Source organism: Cydia fagiglandana, chromosome 6, assembly GCF_963556715.1.
Source record: "Cydia fagiglandana chromosome 6, ilCydFagi1.1, whole genome shotgun sequence".
Lineage (NCBI taxonomy): Eukaryota > Metazoa > Arthropoda > Insecta > Lepidoptera > Tortricidae > Cydia > Cydia fagiglandana.
The window spans coordinates 2748843-2764502 of NC_085937.1; the positions used below are offsets into that span (position 1 = coordinate 2748843).

The 15660-nt window shown below is 37.9% G+C and overlaps 2 protein-coding genes across 2 annotated transcripts in view; both read left to right on the forward strand.

The window, feature by feature from the left end:
• Positions 1–15660, forward strand: part of LOC134665001 (superoxide dismutase [Cu-Zn]-like) — a 276790-nt gene that overhangs the window by 204428 nt on the left and 56702 nt on the right. The gene's annotated exons all lie outside the window — the stretch shown is intronic.
• On the forward strand, positions 2992–13951 carry LOC134665009 (acyl-CoA-binding protein homolog). The gene is made up of 4 exons (XM_063521778.1): positions 2992–3106; positions 3324–3364; positions 8686–8803; positions 13121–13951. The coding sequence occupies exons 2-4, from the start codon at positions 3350–3352 to the stop codon at positions 13258–13260; spliced, it is 273 nt and encodes a 90-aa protein (XP_063377848.1). The 5' UTR covers positions 2992–3106; positions 3324–3349; the 3' UTR covers positions 13261–13951.

The window sequence follows — 15660 nt, forward strand, 5'->3', positions numbered from 1 at the left end:
ATTTGCCGCCCCCAAAAAACTTGCCGCCCTAGGCCCGGGCCTACTTGGCCTTAGGCCAAATCCGCCACTGGACCTAGCGAACTCTCATATGGCTCCACTCCACCATTATTAATTCTTTCATTAAATTAAAACGGAATCGATGAAAGTATATTCCTATAACGAACCTTCTCAGAAAATTTCACGAGAATCGGTTGAAGAATTGGACCTGTACAGGTTGGATTTTTTAAAATGGGACAATGAAAGCAGCTACCAGAGGGGCTACCGCGAAAACCGAAATTCGCAAATTGCGGGGATCTTTCTCTTTTACTCCAATGAAGGCGTAATTAGAGTGACAGAGAAAGATGCCCGCATTTTGCGAACTTCGATTTTCGCGGTTATAGCCCAGATTCTATGCTGTCCCGCCATTCTTAATGGTTTTAGAAAACCTTCCCTGACATTTTAATTACAGATGATGGGTACTTAACCAATATTAAGTCAATATTAGAATCCATTTTTATCCATGATCGAAAGCTTCTTAGAGACCATCCTAGGTTAGGGCATTAGAAAAGCCACAAATGTAAAAAAAGAGTGTTTTCATACATAAAGAAAGCAAACTTTGCTCCCGAATGACATACAAAAATTTTCACCTTATCAATGCGTGGAAAATACCACATGTAAAACATCAAGTCATTACAAATCCAATCCAAATAAACACTAGTAAATAGGTATTATCATTCAAAATAATCAGAAGTAAATTCCACTAGCCAACATGAAATAACATTTATTGAAACTTTATTGCACAGTAAAAAATATACAGTTATAAAAGGCGGATTTAATGGCACACGACATTCTCTACCTCAACCTTTATGCCAAACAGAGATGTAAAGTTCCTGGTCCTGGTTGATGGTCCTGGGTTCGAATCCCAGTAAGGGCATTTATTTGTATGATGATACAGATATTTGTTCCTGAGTCATGGGTGTTTTCTATGTATTTAAGTATTTGTATATTATATATATCGTTGTCTGAGTACCCACAGCACAAGCCTTCTTGAGCTTACTGTGGGACTTAGTCAATCTGTGTAAGAATGTCCTATAATATTAAAAAAAAAAAATTAAAAAAAGTTGGCCTTATCATATATAGATAGACAAAAGGTATCGATATAATATTAAATGATAATCTTTTATTCAATAAACGTTAATACAACAATATAATAAAACAAAAACTTAAGACTAACTTAAGTCTAGTCAAACAGTCCCCCCCGAGTTGTCCCTGGCGCCAGAAGTTAGTCTTAAGTTTTTGTTTATTATATAATATTTATGACGTAAGAATATAAAGTTAATAAATACCTATAGGTATATTCTACGTTTGGTTTGTTTTTATAATTAATTTATAATCACAGTAAAAATCATGTAGGTAAATATGTTTAACCCTCCTCCTTAACGTCATAGGTACGTACAGTCGCCATCAAATATATCTGAGCGGCTATAAGGCGCTCACAAATATCTGAACACGCCTCTATTGTCAAGGCGTTAAAGTAAGTGTTCATATTTTTGAGCACCTCGGCCGCTCAGATATATCTGATGGCGACTGTAACTAATAAATAAATGAATTGTGCCGAACCTTTTTGTCTAAATATAGTTATTTGTACAACAAGAGATCAAAGTTTGATATTTCTTCGAGTGTTTATTTTGAGTCCCGTGCAAGCGAAAGATTCTATAATTTAGAATCTTGAGCGTAGTAAGGGATTCAAAAGCGCACGAGATGTAAATAACTTTGATCTCGTGTAGTACACAAAATTTTTCACCCTAAGCAGTGACAACATACCTAGAGGGACAGAGATAATAGAACCCAAGTATATCGAACTTGTATTAGACCCCGCATGTTGAAATGACATTTGACTGTAAAGGTCACTTAAATGTTATTTTGTCTCACTCGGTGAGCAAAATCGCATTTTGCTCACTGAGTGAGACAAAATGACTCAGTGAGCAAAATCGCATTTTGCTCACTGTTTTTAAGAAGCAAAGTACCCTTGTTCGAGCTGCTGAGGTGAAAATATATTTTGATAAATTAATTGGGTACCTACTTTATCAATAATTAAATGGCTTCTGCCCGTAACATTGTCTGTGTAAATTCAGTATTTCCATTTACCACTTTCATGGTAATTTCACCCCCTTTTTCCCCACTTGAGGCCTGAATTCCCTGGATAAAAACTATCCTATGTCCTTCCCCGGACTCAAACTATCTTTGCTTAATTTAAGTTTAAGGTAAAAGACAGAAACAGTTACTTTCGGTACCTAGGGCGGATAGTTTTTAATACTTATATCTACTCGTACAGCTGAAAGTTCTGTACCCTCATAATTTTAACAAAACAATTTTGAATGTTATTTAAGGACGTTTATAGGGCACATGAATATTAGATTTTATATAAAATGCATATGGATTATGGACAATCCTATCGTTATTCACACCAATCACACCTATCAAAAAAGTACGGATATGATGGTTGTTCTTGTCTACGTGACAGCGTGATAAAACGGTGTCCGTCACTTTCTATCCCACTGTATAAAAAGGTGACAGTTATTTTATCGCGTGGATAAAGATGGATAAAGCCATCCATAATACACCGGCAGGTGAAAACTTCATGTTATCCGTGGTCAAATGTCATAAGTACTTACTTATTTCAAAATCAAAACAACTAAGTACTTAAGGATGACTCACGCAAGTCCGGGCCGTGCCCGGGCGGAGGCGTCCGACATGTCATTTTCTATGACGGCTGACCACGTGGTGCTTTCCATAGAAAACGAAGCGCCGGAAGCTCCGGCCCGGCCCCGGCCCGGTTTAGCGTGAGTCAACCTTTGCTTGTCTCTAGTAAATGAAACAAGTAAAAAAATTCGCTCTCACCGCAGAACCCTTGAAATACATCAAAAACAGAAGCAATGTGAACTAAAGGTCCTTATTGATTTCAGGATAACAAAAAAAAAACACGCTATGACGCAAAAATCCGATAGCAAGTGTCGATTAGGTCGAATGACGAGTTTTTGACTCTGCACAAGTTTTGTTCAGCCGCTCATTACCTCAGTCCACTGGTCGTATCCGCGAGGAACACCCGCTTTCGTTCTCCATACCTGTAAGTGCCGCTAATTTTTAAAAAAGTTAAAAAATATTTGGACGAAGGCATGCCGCATATGCCAAATTTTTCTCTAAATCAAAGTTTAAATAAGTTTAATCATATTTTGTGGTAGTAAGTTGTGGCGATTTCGCCGGTCGTAACTCAGAATTTCACTGGACACATTTTGAATTAATGATATTGCATGTTCGATAATTTGAATGTTTGTATTTTACAGATAACCCACTAACAGCACCACACACCATGTCTCTCCAGGAGGTGAGTGTTAATTGTGTAGTTTGTATTTTAAATTTAGAGCCGCCAGCTAGATCCGCAGTGTTAAAGTTTTAAAGAATATGTAATGTACGGTCGAAAGTATGTATTAATTTATGGCCCTATTCGTACCCTGTCACAGTGACAATCAATATGAAAGTCGCTAGAGACCTCATACTATTGCCACTGTGACAAGGTGCAAAATGGGTCATAAATTAAAACTTTCGACTGTACCTATTTAGAATTGTACAGTCGCCATCAGATATATCTGAGCGGCCAAGGTGCTCACAAATATCTGAACACGCCTCTATATTGTCAAGGCGTTAGAGTGCGTGTTCAGATATTTTTGAGCACCTTGGCCGCTCAGATATATTTGATGGCGACTGTACCAGTATTTAACCGGTTATTAGTTCCTGTGTCAAATATTGGTACAGTTAGATATTTATTCTTCAAAATTGTTTTGTTTTCTAAGATCGGTATCATAGCCGTTCATATATTTGCCGGTTCGGTGAACTGTAAAACTGCTGTAATTGTCCTATTTAGCAGAATCTTGCTAATTATCTGAGAAAGTTAGTAATTGTTAGTTATTGTAAAACGATTATAGGTAGAGTCCGCCTAAGCTAATTTTGCACCGACTATAACAAAGTAAGGAAGTGTCATTTGATCAAAATTTTTAATAGAAACTTGACATTATTGATGATATGACATTGCCACACTCTTGTTCATTGCCATGCATAGTTAGCTCTAGCTTGGTCCGCCCTTTAATGCACCATAATAATAATTATAAATATTTACATACTTAGATAAATATCAGTCAGCTTGAATGTAGAATTCCTGTCTCTGTTAATTATTTTATTAAGTAACAGCTAAATACATCATTTGTGAAAATTTCAACTGCTAGACAGTTCATGAGATACAGCCTGGTGACACACAGACAAACAGACGGACAGTGGAGTCTTAGCAATAGCGTTTTTACCCATTTGGGTACGGAACCCATAAGAATTATTATTTTGTTTTCAACAATATTGCATAACAACTAGCACTTGGAAAATGTATAGTTTACGACTAATATGCATTACATTAACATGTTAAATAATATAAATATGATAGTATGGAAAACACCATTATGAAACAAAGTACGCATATGAATATGTATATTTTTTTAATAATAATAAGTATACATAACTGAATAAATATAAAGTGAAATTGTTAAAGTCTTATGTAACTAGGTACCTATCTAGTATCTAGTTTGCCAAAGGCCAACAGAAAACTAAAGTATAGATTCACTTCATCATAATAGCGTTAATATAACATAATAAATATAACCCACATACATTTATGTAGTGAAACGCGTCTATGATTACCTTTTACTCGTACATAGACACTCTCTATAACTTACTATACTCTCTGGTGTGTTAGTTATTCAAATTACGAATTTGAAAAAATTAAACTAATTATTGAAAACATATTTTCCTATTTTTTCAAATTTTATTAAAAATAACGACGACTCACACTTGACCGGGATTTACCTAATTAAAGTAATTTATACATTTTATCACTTATAATGAGATCAGCTTTGTGACAAAACGCCACGTCAGATATCATACACTGACGTGGCGGGTCGACAGAAACAGAATAGGTACCTATTACTAATGTGACGTTTTGAGACAAAAGGTTACGCTTTTTCGGTTGTTATACCTAATGTAGATTTCTTATAGAATTTTTACGGCAGTTTCGCCTTGCTTGACAACATAGAACTTACAACGCCCCTTTGGTTAAAAACGGTAAAATTAAATCACAATAATCGTATTGTGACGTTTGGAGATTCCATTTTTTGGTAGGTAAGCCAAAGAACTCAACCGTGTCTTTCTCTACGTGACAGCGTGATAAAAGTCCGCCATTTTCAGTCGTTAAAAAAAGTGACGGTTATTTTTATTTTATCACGTGGATAAGTTATCCATCATACACCTGCAACAAATACAAACGGGTCAAGGCGAAAGATCAAGTTTAGTCTTTATGAATAAATTACAGTGACGTCGTGCTTACGTTTAAGTACTTATTTCTGAACCTATTGTTCTTTATGAAGGACATTAATGCCTGCAAAGCTGGCAATCATTGTTGAAGAGATCATCTGATTTTATGCGATTAAGGCAAAACTTTAATTGAGACACAGTTACAGGTACAGTTTTGGCGCTGAAATTTAAGAGTAGCAAATTGATATCTGTCCTCACCTTTACCTTACAAACACCAAAGAACACTTTAAAATTGAACTGGCTAAAATAAATTTTGCAAAATAACTTATAAGAGATATTTGCATGTGTTTTAATGGCAGGAAGATCCTGATTAGCTATAGGCCATAAAGATGCCTATACCTACCTACTCTTTTTAGTCGAATTGACACTAAACATTTTTTTTCGATTATTATGAATTCATGAATAATTTCGTCACGACTCGAGAGTCTGAGGTCCGCTTATTAGGAATCTAAATTCAAAAATTGGCACAGACGCAATTGCTACATTTGCTACTGACATTTTGACGTTCCAGCTCGTAGGGTGGTTTACCCTACGAGCTGGTAAACAAAGCCATATCAGAATTTGTCCGGTTTCCTCACGAGCGACTCTCTAGGTAACGATCAAAGTCTGGAAGGTTAACAAACGAACGTAACTAACAAGTCAGGGGGCGACAGGGTCAAAGTCTTCAAGAATTAATGAGACGTTTTCGCGCCAGACTTACATCGTCTTGTCGTTAAAGACGGTTTCTAAATGTCTCTTTATGACACTGGCGTCTTATTGATAAAATTACAAATAATAGTTTAAAGTTTTTATTGACCCTGCTGAAATTGCAAGTAACTGTGTTAACTAACATATTAATATTTATTCTGACATTACAAGAATCAATATTCGACAATTAAAGTGACACCTATATGTATATCATTGTTGACTTAGTGGCCTGCTTCGCAGGCGGAGGTAAGCAACCGAAAAGGGTTCGCCACAAGATCACTTCGTCGCTTAATTTTTCCTTCTGTTGTCTGTATTGTTGACGCGACCACAATAACTCTAATAGTGGAACTAATATAAATGACAAATGATATGGTCTATTAACCTATGTATATTAGGCAGTAAGCATCCCGAATAAAATAAAATAAAATAAAATAAAATAACTATCGTCCTCTTGCCAAAATTCACGTATTCCGTCAACTACCATAATCTTTTGTTTCGGTATCTCAGTATTTAATGTAAATAAATCACAATCAAGGTTGACTACGAATGTCAACTTAATATTTAGATACACACAGAATAAGGTCCAATTTGCAATTATATAAGATGTTTACTCTTCCTAAATTATGATCAAAGTATTAATGCAATAGGCACACACGATTGATTCCGTTTATGACGTCATTATGACGTTTACAAATTATTAGGCAGAACGAAGGCCACTAGGCGTATTGTGTGTCCTTTTCATAATGGTTGTAGACTTTGATCCAACTAGGGCTGTAGAGTTAACTCTACATAACACGTCAATAATATCACAAGAGTTTCCCCAAATAATAACGCCATACGAACTGCAACTGCGAGTCATAGCATGATACTGACAGAACTATGCAATGCAAAGTATTAGGCAGACCGGAGGTAATTTAGATTCGTGTAGGTATTTGAACGAGCCCCCTCGTATGATCAATTTATATTCAACACATGCAAAGGGCAATTGGCCTTTTTAGCATATCAGAACTATATTTAGGCCGTTCCCTAGATGCTTTTTAAAAGTTAAAGCTGGGAGACTTAAAATCTCTGAAAAATTGCGAGTACCCCTCACTTATTATGGACCCGATTCGGATTTTGAAATAGACCTCTATTAGACATCTTTTAGACATCACCAAGATACGATAACGATATGTTTAAGATCTAACCTGTCAAATTTGACATTTGCGCGATTCTGGAGATACTCTTGAACGATTTCCACAGGATATGACTTAGAGATCCAATTCACATAACTACTTAATAGATATCTTACTCCATGTAACGTAAAAGTGACATTGGTTGCACGAATTGCGCTGCAAAAGAGAACTAGTTGATATCTAAACTATAACGTATCTAGAATGGATCTAGTACGTGTCGTCTCTTGTGAATATCTTGAAGTTCGAATACGGCAGTATGTGTCTAAGAACCAGACACTGTCGCATGTTACGTCCGTTGTTTTGTTCCGTTAGAGGTTTTTGTACTGACGTTAAATCCCATTCGAGCATGGCGCTGGAGCACGCCAGTGTAATGGAATTCGCCATCTTTTTACAAACCTGTTTGAGGCTGTAACCATAATCTTAATAAATAAAATGACGCATAATGCAGAATTTGTGAAGGAGAAAAGGTGATTCATAAGATTAGTGCGCCAAAAAGAGTTAAATAACGTACTTAATCGTCGTTTGAATAACACACATCGTTCCTACCTACGTATTCAAAATCCCAAAGCTGATACACGAACTAGGTACATAAAATATTATGCTGTCATGAATGTTGTCCTTTTTATGAATCTTCTGAATATTAGTTATTGAATAAAGGAATACTGTTATAGAATGACGTGGATAGGAGTCAGACCGAGATAAATCTGCAACGATTTTGATAGGACACGCAGTGCAAGTTTTATTTTGAACGTCAAACTTCTTAAATTAAAATGAAATTATGCAGACACTACCTTGGTTTAACTCTAATGCATGCATCGTTGCAGATTTTATATCTACAGCAATTTTAATAAATCTAGCCAATGCAGCTTTCTCAGATTTCGCCGGAGACAAGTTTTCGGCAGAACTCGTTCGAGCGTAAAGCGAAACTTGCTTCATTTAATTCAACTGGTTTGAGCACATTAATCAACTGGTTTTTGGAAGATTCCATGTGCCATTGACTATATAGATTTCTAGAATTCTACAAGCTAGGAGGGTAACTGTTTGTTTAAAAAAAGCGTGGGATGAATTATTATAAGTACTTGAATTTTTAAGTAAGAGAAACAATGCGTAAATACTCAAGACACTTTTGTATGTGAACCCATTATTAAAAAACCGGTCAAGTGCGAGTCAGACTCGCGTTCCTAGGGTTCCGTACATGTACAACGTATCGGTCAAAACCAAATGTCAAAACCTCAAAATCAAACATTCATCCTAAGGAGCACTACCCTATTTAAATAGACCTATTACAGTAGAACTTAGTAATTTTGAAAGCGTCAAACTTCCCCAACATCAGGTGTCATGTGTGTTATCAATCTTAGTGATTTTAGTTTTATTGTGTAGTACTTAGTCCTCTTTAAATCATTTATCAAGATATATATTTGTCTCTTTCCAGCAATTCGACAAGGCCGCCGGTGACGTCAAGAAGCTGAAGGCTCTGCCCAGCGACACCGACCTCCTGGAGTTGTACGCCCTCTTCAAGCAGGCTACCGTTGGAGACGCCGACCCTGCCAGTACGTATCAACATTTGAGGCCCCTCGTGGGAGAATGACATATACTAAACCGCAGTACTCCTAACTGTAGGTACAGTCGCCATCAGATATATCGGAGCGGCCAAGGTGCTCACAAATATCTGAACACGCCTCTATTGTCAAGGCGTTAGAGCGCTTGTTCAAATATTGTGAACGCCTTGGCCGCTCCGATATATCTGATGGCGTGGACATGGGTGGACCTCGTCACAAAAGGCATTACGTCCACGCATGTACAGTTAACAGCATATATAGGTCAAGAAATGAATGCTCAAAAAACGTTGTAGAGGGAAATGCTAGGAACACAATTTTTGACTCCGTAACTTTGTTTGGACTAGTTAGGAGGTGAACATATCAAAAGTCCCCGGCTGTAGTCCCGGTGCTGGGGGGTAGAGGGGGGTAAGAAGGTCGAATTTTTCGGTTTTTCATTGATATCTTGGAAACTTTGCGTCTTAGCGACATGACTGCTAAGACAAAACGAAAGCTAATAAAATTAGTTACAAGTTTTATCCAGTCAAGTTTTTCGATATCTTGAATAGTTTTTGAGATACCCGTTTAGAGTTTGCGAGATGAAAGTTTATTTAGAGATTTTAATTTTATCTTGATATCTACATCAGTGAAGCTGTTAGGCCATGTTTGGTATCATTTTCGTATAAATCGGGGGTGCTGAATTCATTTATGGTATCACATTGACACTATTCCGAAGTAAAACCAAAATTTTAAAAAATATATTTTTTTAAATCCTCTTCACGCTTAAACCGCTGAACCAATTTCGTTGAAATTTCGTATAGAAATAGTTTCAGTCTCGACACAGGACATAGGATAGTTTTTATAACCAAAAGCATCTTTTGAGGGTGTGAAAAGTGGGGTGGAAGTTTGTATGGGGAGTCAATAACCGCTGAACCGGTTTAGATGTAATTTAGGATGGTATACACCTGTGATTTAGACGAAAATGATACCAAACATGACTTCAAACCTTACCTTAAGCAGTATTAACCTCAGGAATTCAGTTTCGTCGACGAAGTTGAATTCCCCCCATACTCCATTTCACAACTTTAAAGGATGATTATTGAGATAAAAAGTATCTTATGTCCTGTCTTGGAACTCGAAATATCTGTATACCAAATTTCAATCAAATCGATTGAGCGGTTTAAGCGTGAAGAGGAATTTAAAAAAAAGGTATTTCTTTAAGGTTTATATCTTCTTATTGCTTGGCCTAATAGAGCAGCGGTTCTCAAACTTTTTTGGTGACGGAAACCTTTTGGAAAGCGAAATATTTGACGGAACCCCAAACTAAATATTTTCGTCCGTCACTGTCGACCAGATATACCTATTGTTTTTTTCTTATTATTACAAGTATTTTCGCGGAACCCCAACAGAGGTTTTGCGGAACCCTAGGGTTCCGCGGAACACACTTTGAGAATGGCTGGCATAGAGTAATATAAGTAAAGAAACAGTGGTAACTCCATACATCAGTGTTCTTACCGAAACACGAGTTATTTCGTAGTCGACATCTAACGTCAAGTAGTGGTACTATCAGTTCCGCTACTTGACACCAGATGTCATTAATGTCGCTGTCGCTACCGACCAAAAATGTACTACCAAAGAGAATATATTGTAATAGAGAGGTAAAGTCTAAGAAAAAAACGTGCCCCTTAGTTTGACAACCAAAACAGATGGCGCTGTACTCCGCCATATATTTTGCGGTCACTTAATTGTCAAACGTCAACTTTTGACAATCAGAGTTACCGCAAAATGTATGGAGCTGTACAGCGCCATCTCGTTTACCTGTCAAATTCGAAGCACAAAATTGTCTTAGATTTTACCCATCTTACTCAATCAATATATCTTTGGTACTACTAAAACAATTTATAACTAATATCATAAGCAGAAGGAGTTGAAAATAGACTAGAATAATAAATAGATTATCATCATATACGAGTATGAGCTGAAAATTGTTGAGCATTGGTGTTTTCGTTCGCCGCGACATCTATTGTCAACTAGCAGTACTGATAAATTCGCTAATTGACGCTAGATGTGGACGACGAAATAACTCGTATTTTGGTACTTTTATTTAACAGTGTGGGCGACGGTACGCTGAAACTGCTGAAATAATGAGGGTCCGACTACGATATACATTTTGGGCTTTTTAATCCTCTAATTTCTTAAATCCATGTCCATAAAGGCTATCAGATCGCACACGAAATTAAGATAGCCACATAATAAGTTCACCAACCCCAAAGTATGATACCATACCGTGGATAGAAATAATGTAACTAGAATACGATTAGCGTGGCGTAAAATATTTAACTAGTACACTTTCCTACGAGTCTCTTTAGCTCTAGCCATCATGCAGTGTCGACATGTTCATGTTATTGTTATTTACAGCAAACATGATATTTCAATCACGACAAATCAGTGATGGATCGCAATTGATATCCAAAGATAACAAATAGGTACACGGAATTTGTACTTTCTTATCGTGGAATTAGCTTTAACTGATCGTTTTTATCAAAATAGGCGTAAAATTATGCTATGTGTACCTATAATTAAAAAGTTAAGTAGTTTATTTTATCAAAATCAAAACTGATAGTGTGTACGTATAGGTACATATATGGTTAATTTTAAAAATGCAGTCGTGATCCTGTATATATCCTGGTGTGATGATGACTATACGAGTAGGTATATGAATTTAAAATAGGTTCTAAGCAAAAGAAATACATCATCATCTGTGAAAATTTCAACTGTCTGTCACGGTTGATGAGATACAGCCTGATGACAGACAGGCAGACAGTGGAGTCTTTGTAATTAGGTCCCGTTTTTACCCTTTGGGTGCAGAACCAGAACCCTAAAAAACACGGTTTAGAATCGTGACTGGAAACAAAAGTTAACCAAAATTAATAATTTAAATCATTTCGAGGTTTTTATGACTCTAATAACCTCTCTGACGTCAAATAACCAGTTTACATTTCAAGGTTGACTTGACTTAGGACAGGTATAAGGTAGAAGTACTAGTGTTCGACGCTGCACTAGTATTCGACATGGGCACTTTATATCAAAGTGACAAGGATTAAATTTGAATACAAAAGAAAACTCTTCGCCGTTAAAATTTAACCTATATTTGACATAAAGTGCCCATGTCGAATACTAGTGCAGCGTCGAGCACTAGTACTTCTACCTTACCATGATTTAAAAAAACCGGGCAAGTGCGAGTCGGACTCGCGCACGAAGGGTTCCGTACCATAATGCAAAAAAAAACAAAAAAAAAGCAAAAAAGAAAACGGTCACCCATCCATGTACTGACCCCTCCCGACGTTGCTTAACTTTGGTCAAAAATCACGTTTGTTGTATGGGAGCCCCATTTAAATCTTTATTTTATTCTGTTTTTAGTATTTGTTGTTATAGCGGCAACAGAAATACATCATCTGTGAAAATTTCAACTGTCTAGCTATCACGGTTCGTGAGATACAGCCTGATGGTGACAGACGGACGGACGGACGGACGGACGGACAGACGGACGGACGGACGGACGGACGGACAGCGAAGTCTTAGTAATAGGGTCCCGTTTTACCCTTTGGGTACGGAACCCTAAAAAATTGACTTATTCTTTTTAAAAACCACATAAATGATGTGTGGTATTGAATATGAAGAACATATTTTTATGCCAATATTACATATCGCCAAGCTGAGAAAGATTCATAGCGCAGAGAATTAGTTTTTTTAATGACATTGTATTTTAAAATTTGTAGGTATACTAACTATAGCTTGTATTGTTAATTGTATTTTGACACGCACTAATATACATGATGGGTGGACAAACCCGATAAGATGAGATATTTTGTCACTTAAATAAGAACTCTACGCACGTCATATTATAGTTCTAATTTCACCTCACATACTCATTTGCACGACTTATCGGGTTTGACCGCCCATCCCTCGTTAATATGATTTATTAATATTGTTTTTACTTATTGCTCCCTTAACTTAATTTTGCAAACGCACACACACACCTAAATATTATCAATATTATCATGTATATAGTGTCTGAGAATATACCTACCTGAATAAGTACGGTCAGTCAAGAAAGTGGTTTACCACTTTTCGACACTATCAATCAGATCATAGAGTCGAAAAGTGGTAGATCACTTTCTTGGCTGACTGTACTTACACATAGCTGCCATTGCGTAGGTATAAAATCATCAGCAAATTTTTTGTCACAATTTCCCGCCCCTAATATTTTGCCGCCGTAGGTGTACCAGTGTTTCTCTTATCCCAACTGACCCTAAATGTTTTTTTTTACAGACAAGCCCGGCCTCCTCGACCTGAAGGGCAAGGCCAAGTTCGAAGCGTGGACCAAGAAGAAGGGCACCTCCAAAGAGGACGCGCAGAAGGCCTACATCGCCAAGGTCGAGAGCCTCATCGCCTCCATCGGCCTCCAGTAAAAAAATAAAGCAGTTTGGGCGAGCGGAACCATTTTCAGCATGGGCTTTGCGTAATATTATTGATAAATCAGAACATTCTAGAGTGAACATCCTTTCATTGAATCTCTAATGGTCGAAAAACTGCATTTTATCAATAAGAGGTCATTATGAATTTTTACGCATGCCCTTCGGTTTGAGCAAAGTTGACGTTATCCGAGACTGAACATAACTAATAACTTATTTACCATTTATAAGCATTTAAAGCGTCATACAGCTTCTTCCTTTGAACTTCCAGCCGCCCGTCTCATGAGTCAATAATTTATTATTTCGGTTTAGGCACAATTAGTATAAGCAAAGAGAATTGATTGTAGTAGTAGAGAGGAGAAGACTAAGAAAAAAACGTGCCCCTTAGTTTGACATCCACAACAGATGGCGCTGTACTGCGCCATATATTATGTTTTGCGGTCACTGATTTGTCTAACGTCAACTTTTGACAAAATTTACCTGTCAAATTCGAAGCACGAAATTTTCTTAGATTTTACGCATCTTACTCAATCAATGTATCTTTGGTATAAGATGTTGAACATCACAATATTGTAAGCATCACATATTGTTATTGTGTTTATATTGTGGGATGCGCTCGTTATGAGTTGGTATTGTTTTGTTATACTTTTTTATATTGCCTGTGAAATAAATCAGTTGGGAACTGTTATTTTTAAACAGTAGTGCTTCGATAAGTTAAAGATCGTGGGATATATTTAATATTAGAATTATTATTTTTCTATTTTAATGAAAAAGAAAGGCGCAAAATTAGAATTAAGTTTCTTCTTATTTACTCGAACCGTCTTTTTTAATGCACATGATTTGCTGTGCTGTATTTATTGACTTTTTTCGTGTTTAAAACCCAGATACCTACATGAGTAAAAAAACCTGAATAATGGTTTTCACAAACCTAGTCGAAATTTAAATTATCGAAGTTGTACTGTATGTTTTCTTCTTATAAATATAGAAATATACCTAAAAAAACACGAGCCTAACGATTTGACAGCGTTAGCGAAAAAAATTCGCCGAGCTCTGCAGAATCTTGACGTGAATAAGGCCAATGGACCAGACGGTATACCTGCACGTGTACTAAAGCAGTGTGCGCCTGAGTTGTCTCCTGTACTGACACGCCTGTACCGCCTCTCTCTCCAAACAAGAACGGTGCCGAAATCCTGGAAGCTTGCAAACGTGCAGCCAGTACCCAAGAAGGGTAGTCGTGCTGATCCCTGCAATTACCGACCAATCGCCATTACCTCCATGCTCTGTAAAGTCATGGAAAGGGTACTTAACGGCAAGCTGCTGGCATACCTCGAAGCAAATGATCTGCTCAGTGACCGTCAATATGGCTTTCGCCGAGGTCGGTCTACTGGGGATCTTTTAGCGTATGTCACGCACTGCTGCGGCGAGGCCATCGAGAGGAACGGTGAAGCGCTTGCTGTTTCACTGGACATCTCGAAGGCCTTTGACAGGGTTTGGCACGCAAGTCTCCTTAGCAAGCTTCCTGCATACGGCATCCCTGCTGACTTTTGTAGCTGGCTATCTGATTTCTTGAGTGAACGGTCGATCAGAGTAGTTATTGATGGCTGCTCTTCGGGCCTCATGGCCATTGACGCCGGTGTTCCTCAGGGGTCTGTTCTCTCCGCAACCCTTTTCCTGCTCCACATTAACGACATGCTGCAACCCAGCATTGTAGGTTATGCAGATGACAGTACGGTTGTTGAGAGATATTTGGCTAGTGCAGGGGACAGCAGGGAGGATATACGTTCACAGAGAGAGGCCATGGTTGAGCGAATGAACTTGACCCTTAGTCTAGTTTCCCAGTGGGGTGATGACAATCTGGTCACGTTCAATGCCTCCAAAACGCAGACGTGTCTATTTTCCGCAAAACGGAGTCCATTCGACCTGACTCCTTCTTTCCGGGGTGCATCTGTACCTATTGCCGACAGCCTGGAACTCCTCGGCATGGAGCTGAGTTCAGTCCTCAGCTTCGGCAGCTTCATTGAGTCTAAAGCACAAACTGCGGCCAGAAAGCTGGGCGTCCTAAATAAGGTGAAGCGATACTTCACACCTGGACAGCTTCTAACACTTTACAAAGCTCAAGTCCGGTCGTGTATGGAGTATTGCAGCCACCTGTGGGATGGCTCAGCTAAATACCAACTCGCCGCTTTGGACTCAGTAGAGCGCAGAGCCAGGAGGATGATTGGCGACAAGAAGCTAACGGCTAAGCTTCAGTCTTTGGCTCATCGGCGGAAAGTCGCCAGCCTGTCGGTATTCTACAGGCTGCACTTCGGGGAGTGTGCCCAAGAGTTACACGAGCTTATTCCACCGTCCCCATTCTACCATCGGACTTTTAGACGCACGGCCGGTTTCCATCCTTAC

Bases quoted from the DNA above. Each gene is read 5' to 3' on its own strand.
- LOC134665009 (XM_063521778.1), top strand. The intron at 8,804-13,120 runs GTACGTATCAAC...TTTTTTTTACAG, and splicing joins TGGAGACGCCGACCCTGCCA to ACAAGCCCGGCCTCCTCGAC.